Below are 15,766 nucleotides of genomic sequence, written 5' to 3'. Positions count from 1 at the left end.
TTGGGATTTTGAGTATGTTGTGGATGGAAGCAAGATGGAGGGCACAGGGTGTCAATCTGGTTTCTTCTTCCTCCTTCTCCATGGGTTTGGGTGGCATTTTGTAATTGGGCAGAGATGTCCCCATTGTGGGCTCCTTGGGATCAGTTATTGGGTTAAAAGGGAAAATAATCCAGGTGTCAGTTCTTAATTGGATAGTTTAGTCTTAAAAGACCTTGGAACAAGAGGTTGTTGGCCATTTTGTGCCTTCTAATGAAAAGCTGCCCAACTCACAGCAGTGAGACCGTTTTACTGCTAAGAAATAATAAACACCTGAGTCTGAACATGAAATACTGTCTCAAGTGCCTCCAATCCAGACCCAGAGAAACCAACAACTGGTACCCCCACGGACAGCCATTCCTACTGAATGCTTTTCCTGAGTGCTTACCTATCCTCCAAGTCCTTGTGCTCCACCTCCAGGTTCTTGTGGGCAGCCTTGAGGCTGCCGTGCTTGGCGATCAGGGACTCGTACTCGGCGGCCTGGCGCTCGTGCAGCTGCTCCAGGCGCTCGTGGTCCTTGAGCAGGGCCTCGTAGAGCCCCTTCAGGTCCTCGCGCTCCTTCAGCACCGCCTCGTTCTCGCTCTCCAGGGCCGACTGCTGGATCAGCAGCTGCGCGTTCTGGTTCATCAGCGACGTGCTCTGCGAGTTCAGCGTGGAGTTCTCAACCTGCAGCCACAAACAGCAGCACTCGCAGTTATCTGATCTCCCATCTCCCAAAGACTGCTTGGGTTTAACCCTTCTCGACCCTCTGGTTGTTCCATTGGCAACTGTTGTACTTGTAGGGAATGTCCCAACAAAGGCAGGAATGATGCATCTGACTCTATGTTCTCAGAAGGCCAATTTATTATATAATATCATTATTATACCATATTATACTATAATATTTTAACTTTACAATATCAACAATATTAACATATAATATTAATATATCATATTATTATATTCTATCATAACTATCATATTACATTTATAATAATAATCATAATATATTATAATATCATAATATTACAATATCAACAATATTAACATATATCAATATTATAACATATTATATTATTATATTATTATATTATATTAATATTATAATGTTACAACATTAATAATATTAATATGTTATATTAATATTATAATGTTATTATATTCTATTATTATTTTATTATATTAAAGAATACTGTACTAAAGAGTACAGAATAGCTACTTAATGAATGCTAAAAAGATAATAACGAAAAAAAAATATAATAATGAAAACTCTTGACACTTTCCAGAGTCCTGACACAGCTTGGCTGTAAATTGGCCAATGAATGAAAATAACTCACACCAGAATGCAATGGAACAATCACCTGTGGGTAAACAATCTCCAAACACATTCCACATCAGCACAGCACAGGAGAAGCAAACGAGATAAGAATTGCTTTCCTTTCCTCTGAGGCTTCTCAGCTTCCCAGGAGGAAAATCCTGGGAGAAGGAATTTTTTCAGACAACCTTTTCTTACATCCCAGGAGACAGCTCCAATTCAAAATGTTCCAGGAGTACTTCTTAGCAGAAAGCACTGAAGCATGTGATTGAATTGACTGGGATGGATCAAATTATTATTTACCTTTCAACATCTGTTAAAATGTGATCTTGCTGACAGGGCTGTTTTTCCCCAGCACTGAGATACCTTGGAGACCAGGATCACCAGTGATCCTGATAAAAGCCAAATCTGTGACATGACTGAAATAAAAGGAACTTCCACTCAGGCATGGAGATTTATGTTTTAAAAAATTCTGAAGTGTCACCATGAAATCTTCATGGCATCCGCACATTGCTTCACAATGAGAGTTCCGTCAGGAACATCCATTTAACAGAGAGGGAGATAAACAACAGCACCTGGAAGGAACTCCCCATGTTCTGTTCTGTGCTCTTTTGTGGAACAGCACCAGTTCTCCAAGAACTGTCCCAGAACAGCATTCATGTGTATTAATACACTAAAGCCATCAACATTAAACAGTTTTAAAAAGCCCCAAACAACCAACAACTACATTTTTTGTGCCTCTGGAGAAATCCTTGGATATCTTAAACTGGGGCTTGTCACCTGACCTGTACCAGCTTCCTTCTCTTTCCTGTGCAAGAGATGAAAACCACAAACTACTGAGCCTTCTAATACCCTCGGGGTATCTATTAAGGAAAAAAATTCCATCTCTCACTCCAGTTCCTGCTGTTACCAGGGAACAAATCCCTTCCTGCTGCAACTGCAGGGTTCTTTGTTACAGATGAGAAAGCTGAATCTTTCACTGGAAATGAAGTCATGTCTGATGGCATGGGTGTGCTGGGAAACTTCCCAGGCTGAAGCCTGAGTTTGGTTAGGTCAGAATTCCCAGTTACCCCTTCAGACATCCTTTCCCTTGGCTGCTCCTTATGGGTATCAGAAGGAAGAGAGGAATTAGCTGCTGAGGAACAATTCTGGCACAGTCCAGGTACAGCAGCTCAGCTGCACTTCAGATTTAGCCAACAGTTCATCACTTTGATTTTCCTGAACATATTTCAACTTCCGCTTGGATTTGCAGTTCATGGAGAATTGTTTTGCCAGAGAGGAGAGGCCTGCTCTGCTGGGCATGAGGCAAAAAAGGAACCACACAGATATTCCTCGGGGTTTGTTGATGAAGGGAATTACAAAGCACTCAGAGCTCTGAATCCCAGCAATCCCCTCTCAACTGGTTAAATGGGACACTTCCATGTCACATCCATTGGTTTTTAACAAGCAGGGGTGGCACAGGGTGTGCACCAAGGTCCTGTTTGACTGCAGTGCTGGGCACTAAGGACATTTCAATGTGGCAGCAGAAAGTGCATCCATGGGACAAAACCATTCTGCTTTCAAGGAAGAGCCAGGAGAAGACTCCAGGCATCCACCAAAAGCATCATTTGTTCCATTTAAACAGTCCTTGACATCTGGATTTCCATCAGCCCCCCAGTGCTTTCTGACACTCTTTACTATTTCTGCTGCATGTGGAGTTTTTATCCCCTCTTGAAGGAGTTTTGATTCTTAGAACACCAAAAACATTAAACTGATTAACAAGAATATTTAATGTTTAAAGAAAAAAGATACATATTTAATAACCCTATTAAACTAGAAGGACAGCATCTGAATTTTGGCCAGAAGAGCTGCAAGACTCTGGGGACAACCATTTTTATAATTTCCCATGGTCCCATGTTACCTTTTTTATTGCCTCTCAATTATCTAAATTCAGGTCTTCACATATTTATGTAGCATATTATTTATGTATTCCATTTTCTTGTGTTTTTTGAAAATCTTCAGTATTTAAGTATCTTGATTTTCCTTTTAGGTATGGCTTCACTTTTGTTTTTTTTTTAATATTAATAAAAATAGATAAAATTTATTAGAATATGGTTGGACACACTACTTCCCTGATCTAATTTAGACGCATAAATACAATAAAATCTCAAGGAATCTTGGAACAATGGATAAGAGAATCTACTCTAAGATTTTACATTGGACAAAGAATTACAACAGATTTTTAAAAATGTAGCTATTCATCAGCAAACAAACTATTTTTGACTGCAGAGTGCAGATTATTTTCAAATCACCTTCTTTCCCATGTCTCTGCAGAAAGCCAAATGTGATTTTAAAGCTAACCATAACAACGTATTTTAAGTTTTCGTTGGGGAAAAAAACATTTAAATTTTATTTTTGAAAGCAAAGGAAGGCAGCATTACCTGCAGCTTGGCATTCTGAGTTTGCAGAGTTGTGTTCTGCTCCTGCAGGGACACAGTCTGTCTCTGCAGGGCCAGGATCTGGGCCTGCAGGTTGTTGTTCTGCGTCTCGAGCTGCTTGAGCTGCGTTTTCAGCGCCTGCTTCTCCGCCTGCAGCGTCGCGTTCTGGGGGTGCAAACCACACAAACCTCAGCCCCCAGCTGCTCCAGGAACCCCAAGGTAAAACAGAAGTTTCTCCAGAACACAGAAAGCAGCAGGAGCATGCAGAGATTTACAGGGTGGGATAAAACTGCAGAACAAACACACTTTGGGGGATTTCTCACTGGAAAAACAGGGAACAGATGTTGCACCTATGGAGGAACAGGAGAGGAATCTCCAGGACTGGGTAAATGGGGATTATGTAACAGGGATTGGTGAGAGAGCTGTGCATGCCAAAGGGCAAATTCAGGTTTTCACATTTCCTTTGAAAATGCCTGTCAAGTGCTTTATGGCATCCCACAGAGCAGAATCCAGCTGCTACACACACTGCATTTAATTCAGATTGTGCCCAGGATGGAAACAAGGTGATAAATTGAACTGTCTTCACAGCACCCTCGTTTGCATTACTGCAACAGCTCACCACAAATTATTACCACCAGAACCATATTTAAAACACATCTTACATTCCTCTCCACCTCGATTAATCTATCTTTCACTTTCAGTAATTCTCTAGTAGTCTCCTGATTTTCTTTCTCCCACTTATTGACAGACTGATTTCCTTCTCCACTTCTTGGAGGAGAATTTTGAACCATCCTTTCCTCTTCTTGTCTTTGCTTCAGAGCTTCGTAGTTCTTCTTCACCTGGAATTATTTAGGACAACTTAGGTTAGGTTTAGAATTTTCCATTTTGTACTTCCAAATTTATTACTTTATTACCTGACCATGACCCTTCTCAAAGAACAGGAAGTGCTTTTACTGCATTTGTAAATTTGGTTTTTGCATGTTTGGGAAGATGATGTACAAATTATTTATGGATATGGACAGTTTAACCCCAACAAACAGCAGACCTCTATTTTATATATTTTATTTCAGTGTTTTTAATTGTACCGCTCAACTTTTATACTAAAATTCTACAATGAAGAATTGGTTGAATTGACAGAATCTCCTTTTTCAACCAATCCACTCAGGCTGCTCAAGGTAGGCCAGAAAATGTAACTGGAAATGACATCCTAAATCAAATCAACTCCAGGTTATTTATCCAGCTGACATTTTCATGGCCAGTGAATAAGCTCAACAACTTCTCATGTGATTTCAACACAGTCTTAAAAGCAGTCACAGTCCTAAAAGCATTCACACCTTTGTCCTGCTTTCTATGACCTGAATGATGCCCATTTTTTGCTGTCTTACCCAAAAAGTGTAGGAATAACACCAGCTCATTTAATATCCAGAAAAATGCCCTTTTTTCCTTACTGTTTTCAGCTCCTGACGCAGCTGCTGGTTCAGATTTGTTGATTCTTCCAAACGAGCCTCCAAAGCTGCAATTTTTTCTTCTTTTATTTCCAGAGACTTCTTGAGTGTGGATTCTAATTTAGACTCCAAAAGCTTGTACCTACTGGCCAACAACAAAAGAGTCTGTATTTTAAATAATTATTCCAGGTATTTACATTTCAAAATGTTCTAGAAAAGACTCATAGCTACACTCAAAAATCTCTGAGTGCTGTGGTCAAAAGTATGAAGACACTTCAGCATCCACAGCAAGTTCTATGTCAAAAATAACCAGAAATGGTTGTCAAAATAATTTTTGACTCCTCCTTTCTTTTAAAACATTTTAGACCCAGAAAAAGCCCAACTGAGGCACACCAGGGGGTGCTGGGTCTCTCTGCACCATTAGTGAGAGGTGCCTGGATTCCTTCTGGCTCCACTCCAGCCCATCCAGCAGGGACCTGAACTCAATTAGGATGTGAAGTATTTGGAGAGCAAGATTTTCATCAGTTCCCATTTCCTGCAGCTCCAAAGGGAGGCCAGGGCAGGAGATGGAGCACAGCCCTGTGCAGGTGCACACTTGTTTGGTGCATCAATGTGCAAATTGCTCACTCAGCACAGCTGCTGGTATTTTAAGACTGCTGCCACCCTTGATGTGCAAAGCTTCCATTTTTAACCACATTCATGATACTGTAGGGCACCTAAAACCCCTCAAAATATCAGAGAGAAGTGGTCAGATTAAACTGGATTGATTTAGAACTGCACATTCTTTATGGAAAATACAAACCAAACTCATTAATACCACAACCCACACTCATTAATCACTCCTAAGCAGTTCAGTCCCTGTGTGTGGCTCAGAATGTGGAGAACACCCCACTCCTCCCCACAGCTGGATAAAACAAACCCAACCCTGATATCCCCCTTTCTAATCCTGGCTGCTGAAGGATCCATCAGTTTAGTGAAGGGAATAAAGTGCAGCAGACTCCTGAATGGACAATGGCATCAGATCCAGTCAGGAACTGGAGCAGAAGACCAATGGGAAGAGAATTAATAAGCAGAAAGCTGTCCAGCAGCATCATGCAGCACCAGGGGAATCTGAGAATTCCAGATCTGACAACTCATTCCCAAGGATTTATGGAATAGTAGGCAGCCTGTGACCAGTAGAATATACAGAATTTTCACCTTCTTGAGCTGAAGCACAGATTTGACTACAAGTAATTCCTGCTACTGAAAAATGGCACAGTTCTATAGAAAAAAAAGGAGGAAAAATAATAATAGCAGAGATGCAATATCCACTTACACTTTGAACAATGAAAGATGGTACACATTTTTAAATATGACTGCAAGCTGGGTTATTTTGGATTCAGATCAAAATCCATAAATCTGTTTGTCCAAGGACAGCAGGCAAGAGGACATGGAAACACTTCCAAGTTAACTCATAAAACCTGGACAGTTTAGACCTCTGTCTAACAGAAAGACTCTGAGGTGCTACCAAAGATCATTCCTTAAAAAGCACAAGCAGCTCTTTCCAACCAGGAGGAAGAAAATGGTACATTTTTAATTTCCATTACCAGAATGACAGAGGCAGATGAAAAACTCCACTGAGAAGTGATTTTACCCATAATGAACCCAGCTTTTCACAGCCCTGATGGAAGAGCTGGCAATGACTCACCTATGCATTGTTATGTAAGGAAAACAATCCAGGTATCTTTGGGATGAATGAAGAAGTTGAGAATAATGGAAAATCAGGATATTCATGGGCACAGCAAAATTTCAAACCAATCCTAGCTCTCACTTTGATAGCAAACATTGTCCTTTCATGATCCTCCAGCTCACATGGAGCTTGGGAAGAAGCCTCAAACCAGCAGCAGAGCCCAACCACCTCTAACCTAGAACTTGATTAAATGTTGCTCCATTTGGGCTTCAGCTAAGTTTAAGTTTCACCTTGATCAAGATCTGGTGTTTTTTATTGGGTGTATTTACCTAAGGACACACTAAATGCTTATCAAGTGCTGTATGTGATACAGACATGCTTAAATCAGAACAAATCCAACCAGTTCGAGCTCTGAGAACTTCTCCTGAACTTATGTGGGAGCTGAGGAAAGCAGGTGAAAGCCACCAGCAGAAATCAAGAGGGGTAAAACAGAGGACTCTGGGACAGAGCACTGGGAAAGGGAAGCTGCATTCAAACCCCAGCTGCATTCAAACCCCAGGTGTTATTTGGGTTCCTTTGCACACAGAAGGCCCCAGATCAATCTCCATGCTCAGGACAATCAGCTGCAATAACAAATCATGAGAGCAGAACTGCACTGGTGAATCTGCACAGCAAAGCTTGGCTGGGAGCTCACACTGTCACCAATTTCCCCATAATCCCTGCAGGATGAGGCAGAGGAGGAAAATGCAGCAGAGGAGACAGATGTCAGGGCAGCAGCTGCTTTGCAGTGCAGGTGTGCAGGAGTGATGGAGCCACACCAAGGTCTGGAGACACCCAAGCACTGGGTACTTCCCAGCCAGGGTGAGTGGGAATGCAGCTTTTCCTTCAGGATGGAACAATTAGAAGGAAATGGTTGCAAGGAAAGAGTGAGACAGTTTAAGGTAATCACTATGTTACAAAAAACCATTTGTGTCAGACAGGCAGACAAAAAGGGAAAAAAAATTACTTTGAGCTAATTATCTTCTGCTGCTGCTGTTGCTGCTGCTGACTAGAGCATGAAACATTTTAATTATAATTAACTGTATCTCCTGACATACTTCAATGAGTCTCTTAGCAACAAAAAGTGGCAACTCACTGTCACAGTCAGCTGAATGTGAAAGCAGCACACCAACTAATTAATTTCCAAAAATACCAAGTTCCTTTTTGGGTCTATGAGTGTGCCTTAAAAATGTTAAGAGTATGCACAGAACCAGACTGCAAAATCACTTTGAGAATAAAAAAGATCCTCATTTGTCCTTTTGTCATTCTCACCTGTCATCACTGCTCTGCTCATCGTGCAGGAGACGCTCCTTGTTCAAGCCAATTTTCTCAAGCTCATGGGCCAGTTTTTCCAGATCATTGTTCATCTGTTGAGTCTTCAATTTCTCATTCACCAAGTCCTTGCACAGAAAAAACTAGTCAGTATTTATAGCAAAATAAAATAATAAAAACAAAATAAATAGTAAAAAATTCAGCAAAATAAAATAATGTAATGTTGAGTTCTAGGAGTGCTGAGACAAGGGTGTTTTATCCCTACATGACTGGAATAATTCAGCCTTAAGTCTCCTTGCAGCTGCCAGCTTTCAGCTGGATCAGACATTACACTGCACCTAGAATTTGATGTCCCTGTGCTCTCTTCCTTTCCCTTTAAGATTTTCTTTAGAATTTCCCTTTAAATTTGGTCTGGAACATGTCAGTGAAGGGGAAACATCCCAGCAATACGATATTCTTCCTTTCCATGACTGATTATAGAAATTTTGATTATCTAATGCATAAAGGTGTTAACAGTACACAGATTAATGCAGAGTAAAACCCCAGATCAGACACCCAGATACAATTCCTGCACATTATACACAGATTATGATGGGAATGGAAACTCCTCTGTTTACCTCTCTCAAAGTGACCAGGGTTTTCTTATCAATGGTAGCTCTTTTCACCAGCTCCTTATTTTCCTTTTCCAGCTCTTTCAGGCGCAGACAGGACTCTTTATACACAACTATTTCTTTAAACAGAGATTTATTTTCCCTTTCCAGATTACTGATTTTGACATTATTTTCTTCCAAGGTACTATCTTTAATTTCTGCTTGCTGTCGAAGCCTTTTATTTTCCTTTTCCAGCTGTTTCTTATCCTTTTCCAGTTGAGAAGTCTCTTGTTCTAACAACTTATTCTCCTTTTCCAACTGCTCCAGGCGTTTACTGGAGATTTTTAACTCTTCCAAGTTCTTTTGCAGGGTCTGATTTTCAGTCTCTAAATCTTGTAATTCACTCTCTAATTGCTGAATTTTCTTATTGCTGTTTTCCAGGGCTTTCTGTAGCCTTTGGTTTTCTGTGTCCAGGCCTTGGTAACTGACTTCCAAGCGTTCAGTCTTTTTAAAAGAGGCTTTCATCAGCTCAAGGCTTTTTTTGAGCTGCTCCTTTTCACTCTCCAGCTCCTTATTTTCTAACTGTAACTGTGCCACTTTAATGCTCGTACACTTCAAGGATTCGATTGTCCTCCGTAACTCTAAATTTTCTTCGTCCAGTTGGGAATTCTCCTTTTCTAAGGATTCCAATTGAAAAGTGAGGTTTTTCAGGCTATCCAAGGTTTTTTTCAGCTTTCTGTTCTCCGTCTCCAGGTCAGAGTTCTCTTGTTCTAAGGCCTCAATCTTCTCACAAGTGATTTTTAGGTTGGTGATTTTCTTCTGTAATAACTCATTTTCCTTCTCCAGACGATGCAGCTCGTTCTCTAATTCTTCTGCCCTCTCCCCTTTCTCTTTGTAGTGTTCCAGTTCTTTCCTGACTTGTTTTTTTTCAAATTCCATTTTATTTAACTTACTGCTGGTCTCTTTGATAGACTCATGGAGGATTTTATTTTCCTTCTCAATTTCTTTCATTCTTGCCTCAGCACTGATTTGTGAGCGCTGCCTTAGAGAAGCCACAGTTTGATTCAAGTGTTCATTTTCTTGTTCTAAGAGTTTAATCTAATTTGGGTAGAAAAATGGTAAAGTGATAAACAATGTGCCAACAAGGAATTGCTTTAATATATAAACTGAAAGATATTCATCATATCATAGTCATCTTTTATTTAAAGTTAAAGAAAATCTCTTACTCTGCTAATGTTTATGTGAAGAATTGCAAACATTATTTCAAGTGTAACAACAAAGTAAATCTTCAAATCTCTTCCTCTTGAATATGAATAGATAAACATAAAACTAAAAAAAGCACAAATCAAAAGAAAGCTTTGCCTACTTCCTAGCAAATTTAACTTTCGTTTGTGTTTACCCATGTTTACTTTGTTTTTTCTCACACACTGATTTCCAGAGCTGTGTGTCCACAAAGAACAGGACTGCAGCAAGTTCTAAGCCAAACCTGAGATGGAGGCAGGTGTGGGAGCCACAGAATTCTCTTTATTTCATTTGGAAAAAGTAGAGGTGAGGGGTGGGAGGTGAGGGAATCCTGATCACATTCAACAACAATTTGAGAAGCAACACACCAAAGTTACCCTGATTTCTGAGGTAAAAACAACCTTTGGATATTCTGTTCCAAACCAGCTTCAGAGAAAGTAAATCATACTGGAATTATTTTCCTAGGAAACACTTTCCCAGATCTACCTCAAGGATAAAGGCAGAACCTACACCTTAATTTTCAGTATTTCTTGACTTTTTAGGTTGCTCCAAATCTTTTGGAATTATTTGGGAATGTAACACCAGACAGCAAAATCCAGCAAAACTATTTGGATCAATATTTAAATGTACACTAATAACCCAATGTAAGGGATGTTTCAACAATAAATTGTTTGGGAGAAAAGCAAAAATGCTGCTTGCAATGAAAGAGACTGAGAAAATTACAGGCTGTTCTCCCACAGTGAAATCTGAATGGAACTACTAATTACAGATCCTCTGCTCCCAGCAATGACAAACTGCTCTGGAATATTCACCAGAAACTCCTTAACAGGTGCCTAAAACACAGCTCTGGAGCACCTGCCGTGGCACTGAATCATGTCCATGAATTCTGCTTCTATAATCCCAATTCTACAAAAAATCCTGACAAATGACTCCAGGACTTTGGATGAGATCAAATGAATTTTATCTCATCCAAATGACTCCTAAGTGTCAGTAACTGCAGTAAGTGTCAGCACAGGATTTTGGAAAAGATATGGAAGATGCTGTTGCCTTTAAGTGTATTATTTTAAAGCAGAAATAGTCCCACTAAAATATCCATCCCAAAACAAGATATGTATCTTTAAATGAAAGCAAACCTTCCATGCCAAGTTTTTTTTTTTTTTTCCACCTCCCTCTTTTCTTCCTTCTGGAATTCCATTTACTGATTAATGGCCTTTAAAAACATTCAGTATTTTTGGAAATATAATATTCTGCATTTCAGAACACTGTACTTTAAATTAAACTAAATGGCCATGTCATCAGGAGGTATAAATAGAATTTATAAAAGCTAACAGCAATTCTAATTCTGAAGGACTCAATTCCTAAATCTGTGAATTCCAGAACTCTTTTTCCTGGTGGCTGCTCTGCAGACACCTCAGGAGGTGCCAGTGTCCATCAGGCACAGGTACATCTTTACAAAGATTCAGATGCCAGTTTTTGGAATACCATTTACTGATTCATGGCCTTCAAAAATAGTCAGCACTTTTGGAAATATAATATTCTGCATTTCAGAATACTGCGCTTTAAATTAAACTAAATGGCCATGTCATCAGGGGGCATAAATAGAATCTATAAAAGCTAACAGCAGTTCTGTAGTTATGATATTTTTTGAAAAATCTTCTCTTTAGGATTTTTTTCTCCTGAGAAGCTGAGAGGCCTCAGGAACAAAATGTAAACAATGATTATCTGCTGCTGTGGGATGCAACAGGGGCATCTGGGATTGGTCCATGTGGTTGTTTCTCATTAATGGCCAATCACAGTCAGCTGGCTCAGACTGTCTCAGTCAGTCACAAGCCTTTGTTGTCATTCTTTTTCTATTCTTAGCTGGCCTTCTGATGAAATCCTTTCTTCCATTCTTTTAGTATAGTTTGAATATAATATATATCATAAAATAATAAATCAGCCTTCTGAAACATGGAGTCAGATCCTCGTCCCTTCCCTCATCCTCTGACCCCTGCAAACACGGTCACACAGTTCTAGTTCTGAAGGACTCAATTCCTAAATCTGGGAATTCCAGAACTCTTTTTCCACTCAGGAGGTGCCAGTGTCCATCAGGTACATCTTTTACAGATATTCAGATGCCAGTTTTTGGCAGTCACAAATCAATCCAGGTGCTCACAGCAGGAGCCCCTCCCAGTGCAGGGCAGAATGATGGAGCTGGACCTGGGGCTGCTGGAATTCCCATCAATACTCCAACGTTACTCCAACATTACTCCAAGCACTGCCAGTTCCTGGGACCTGCTCTCCTCCTCTGGGAGGTGTCTGGCCTCTCTCCAAAGTTCCCAATTTTCTCCCCTGGCTGAGCTGCACCCTCCAAGCAGCTCCATGAAGCTGTGGGAGGGTTACAAAGCTCTGAAGCCACAGGAAAGCTCCAGCCAGAAATGAGTCACGTCTCTCACTGCCTGCAGCTCCCAGCAAAGCTGTTTTCCTGCAGGAACCTCCTTTTGGCAAATCCACTGCATTTCCAATCCCTTTATGTCTGTAAAAGCCTCCAAGAGGGGAGCAGCAGAGCACAAAGCAGCAGTAAAACTTCGGGTCGTGCTACTCACTTGTCGCTCGGAGTTCTCTCGAAGTGCTTCAAGTGTCTTTTCAAGTTGGGCTTTTTCCTTCAGCAAATCTTTACTCTGATTTTGACTGTTCTGAAGACTTTGTTTCTCTTGGCTAATTTCATTCTCCAGCTCTTCAAGCTGGGAAGAGAAACAAAAAGTTTGAAAATGTACTTAAGAATGACGGTCTTAGCTGGGTTGAAGGCACTCTTACAGAAATGAATAAAGAAGCTTAAGGGAAAGAATTAAACAGAATTTTCTAATCTTTAATTGAAGCATTAATTTCTTTTGGGAATACATTTACTCCTGCCAGAATTTTCTCCCTGGCTCAGAACACTATCTGTAAAGTACTTTAGTGTAAAAAAAAAAGGGTCAGATTTTCTCAGGCTCTGGATATTTCCCCCAGCATCTTTTTTTTCTCTTAAAATTCCATTTCAGTGAGATTTATACTACTCCTCCAAGACCCTTTTAACTTAGGAAGGTTGAATGTTGTTTGATCTTACTTAACTGTTTCAAGAGATAATTAAGATGATTCCTTGGGAATTGAAGATATGAGTTTGTTTTGTCAAGTGTTTCCAACTTGCAGAGAGCAAAGCTATTTAAAATTTAAAATACCCAAGCATGATTTCTCTGCCACATTTGAGTGGTAACAAGTTGACCTGAATGATATTTGTGTACTTCTATTCCTTCCTTTTGTACCTCCCAGCTTTCTTTTGGCACAGCACAGAGGCTGCTCCAAAAAAAACCAGCAGCTTCTTAGGAATCAGAAGCTTATGGAAGCATAGAATGCAGTAGGGATTTCTTTAATTTTCTTTTTTAAATTATCTCTTAGCCACTCTAAGAATAGTCTTTCACCTGAAGTAGCTGCTGATGTCAAAGCTATTTCAGGAATTTTAGACATTTTCACTCCACTGTAATTAGCCCCAGCTTTTTTTTTTTTCCTAATTTTTATTCCCTACAAATACCACTGACTAAATTATTCTATTTGATACACAAATTTGAGGAGCAAAGTCCTGTAGCTGAGCACAGTTAAACCTGACAAACTCCCCTCCTGAGCTGTTTATCAATTCCCTGACCCACCTTCTCCCTCCCCCAGCTGAAATGAGGACACAGGACCAAGTTTTCAGCTCAGACTCATCACTCACTCTCCACCTCTGCACACACACTTCTTCTGCTTCATAATTACCAAAATTAATGCTCTCTACTATTCTAAACCACTTCTATTACTCATCGTATCTCCAATATATAATTTTTTCCCCTCACTGGTCTAAGACCTTTCTGCATCAACTGGTCACACTCTCACATAATAAAAAGAGAAAAACCTCTTGGAGGTTGCTTTATTTTTTACCATAAACTTACAAACACTGTAACTCCACTCAGACCCTTGTAATGCCTTACCCAAAATAACAGTAATTCATAAAAATACCTTTAGCAAGAAAACAGCAGAGAACATGAGGCAGCTCTCACACAACCCAAGCACACCCTGACCTTTACCTTCTTGCTAAGTCTTTGGTTTTCCTTTTCCATTTTCAGAATCCTTGAGCTGCTGCCTTCCACAGAGCCCACTGCACTTTGCAGCTCTTCCACAGTCTTCAGCAAACTTTGGTTTTCCATTTCCAGCTTCAGCAACCTGCTGGATGTCAGCTCATTCACCTCATGGCCCAGTGACTTCTGTGGCACTGCAGGAGAAAAACACCATTATTCAAATAAAAGCTGACTTATTAGCCAGAATTGTTCAGATTCTGCATTTTTAGAGGATTTAACAGCCTTTGAAGGTCCTTCCAATGCCCTCTTGGTGACCAGAGCTGATCAGGATTAGAAATATTAGAAATCAAAATATGTTCTACTCTCCTAATCACAGGACAGATTTGTTTCCCACAACTCAGGATGTGGCTCCAAATTCCACAAGTGCTTTGCACAGAATCCAGTTTGTATCCAAGCATGTTGTACTGAAGAATCCAAATTCTCACCACAGCTCTTCTCCTTAACTTGGAGAACAGCAAAGCCAGAAGAATCATGATCTGTGCTGCAGAGTACACAAGTGTGAATGGCAAATAATGCAATTTCCAGGTATTTATGGGGTTTACACAACTATTTAACTGGGCAAGACTTTTCATGGACAGCCTGTATCTCAATGGACACATGGGAATCAGCATTTCTCCAGAGAACAACACTTCAGAAATACATTTAATTTCCCAATGCTACCCAGCCTCTGAGATTTCAATTTCAATCACTCATGTTTACCTTCAGAAAGTTCAGTAGTCCTGTTTATCTGCTCCAGCTCCCAGCCAAGATGCAAAGACTCATCCATACTTTGTTTCTGAGCCATTTCTAGGGTCATGTTTTCCTCCATGAGCTCCTCAATCTTCTTTCTGTCCATATCACGCTCCTTGGAAATGATTTCACAGGTTAAAAGAGAAGTCTCAATAGGTGCAAAATATTTTATTATCTATATTCTATTGATGTCTATATTGTATTATCTTTATTATGTTGTCACAGGGAAGGGCAAAGTGCTTTTTCTGATCTGCCAGACACTGAGATGGGGAGGAACTGAGAAAAGCTGGGAGAACTTTGAAAGGGATTTGAAGAACTTTTTGTAAAAAGAAGATTACAAAGAACCTCTTCTCCTCATAACCTCCAGCAATCACTCCCTACTCTTCCAAAGTTAACTTCTTTCTAAATATTAGGAAGCAAAGTGCATGGGGTAAACACAATATTTAAGTGACAGCTGATTCACATCAAAAAAATCAAACCTATTGCTCTTGAATCTCTGCATTTATCATCACATTCCTTCTCTTTGCTATTTTGAAGACTTTTATTAAAAAAGGAAATTAAATTCAGTGTGTATCAGTTGCCTCTGCCACTCACCATCTCCATGTCATGCAATTTTGCTTTCAGCTGTAAATTCTCCTTTTCTAACTCGTGCAGTTTATCTGATCGAGCTCGGGTCCCCTCCAACTGATCTTCCAACATTGTCTTGGTTTCTAGCAACACTTGATTGTCTTCCTTTAACTCCTGCAAAAATGGAAAACAACAACAAATAAATCCCAAACCAGTAGCATTCCCCTGCTCATGCAAACTTGGATACACAACCACTTCCAGAAACCCAAACTAAAACTGGGAGCTGAAACAAACTTTTATAAAAAACACATTTGCAGCAATTCCATATAAATGCAACCC

The 15,766-nt window shown here is 40.0% G+C and overlaps 1 protein-coding gene across 15 annotated transcripts in view; it reads right to left on the bottom strand.

The window, feature by feature from the left end:
* Positions 1 to 15,766, bottom strand: part of CCDC88A (coiled-coil domain containing 88A) — a 68,671-nt gene that overhangs the window by 19,954 nt on the left and 32,951 nt on the right. For 13 of the 15 annotated variants that reach the window (XM_054290563.1, XM_054290564.1, XM_054290565.1 and 10 more), the window contains 10 exons: positions 15,455 to 15,601; positions 14,831 to 14,975; positions 14,081 to 14,265; positions 12,590 to 12,727; positions 8,790 to 9,860; positions 8,173 to 8,300; positions 5,196 to 5,337; positions 4,410 to 4,586; positions 3,751 to 3,912; positions 425 to 702 (listed from right to left, as the gene is read on the bottom strand). In XM_054290563.1, coding sequence (XP_054146538.1) covers positions 425 to 702; positions 3,751 to 3,912; positions 4,410 to 4,586; positions 5,196 to 5,337; positions 8,173 to 8,300; positions 8,790 to 9,860; positions 12,590 to 12,727; positions 14,081 to 14,265; positions 14,831 to 14,975; positions 15,455 to 15,601 — 2,573 coding nt within the window. The remainder of the gene's footprint in view (positions 1 to 424; positions 703 to 3,750; positions 3,913 to 4,409; positions 4,587 to 5,195; positions 5,338 to 8,172; positions 8,301 to 8,789; positions 9,861 to 12,589; positions 12,728 to 14,080; positions 14,266 to 14,830; positions 14,976 to 15,454; positions 15,602 to 15,766) is intronic. The other 2 variants (XM_054290567.1, XM_054290557.1) reach the window with 1 other exon arrangement.

The sequence above is a fragment of the Melozone crissalis genome, unplaced genomic scaffold, assembly GCF_028551555.1.
Source record: "Melozone crissalis strain CALT ecotype California unplaced genomic scaffold, PUWL_Pcris_2 ptg000081l_1, whole genome shotgun sequence".
In the NCBI taxonomy this organism is placed as follows: domain Eukaryota; kingdom Metazoa; phylum Chordata; class Aves; order Passeriformes; family Passerellidae; genus Melozone; species Melozone crissalis.
Note: the sequence above shows the minus strand (reverse complement) of the source record. Positions and strands in the feature narration are given on the sequence as shown.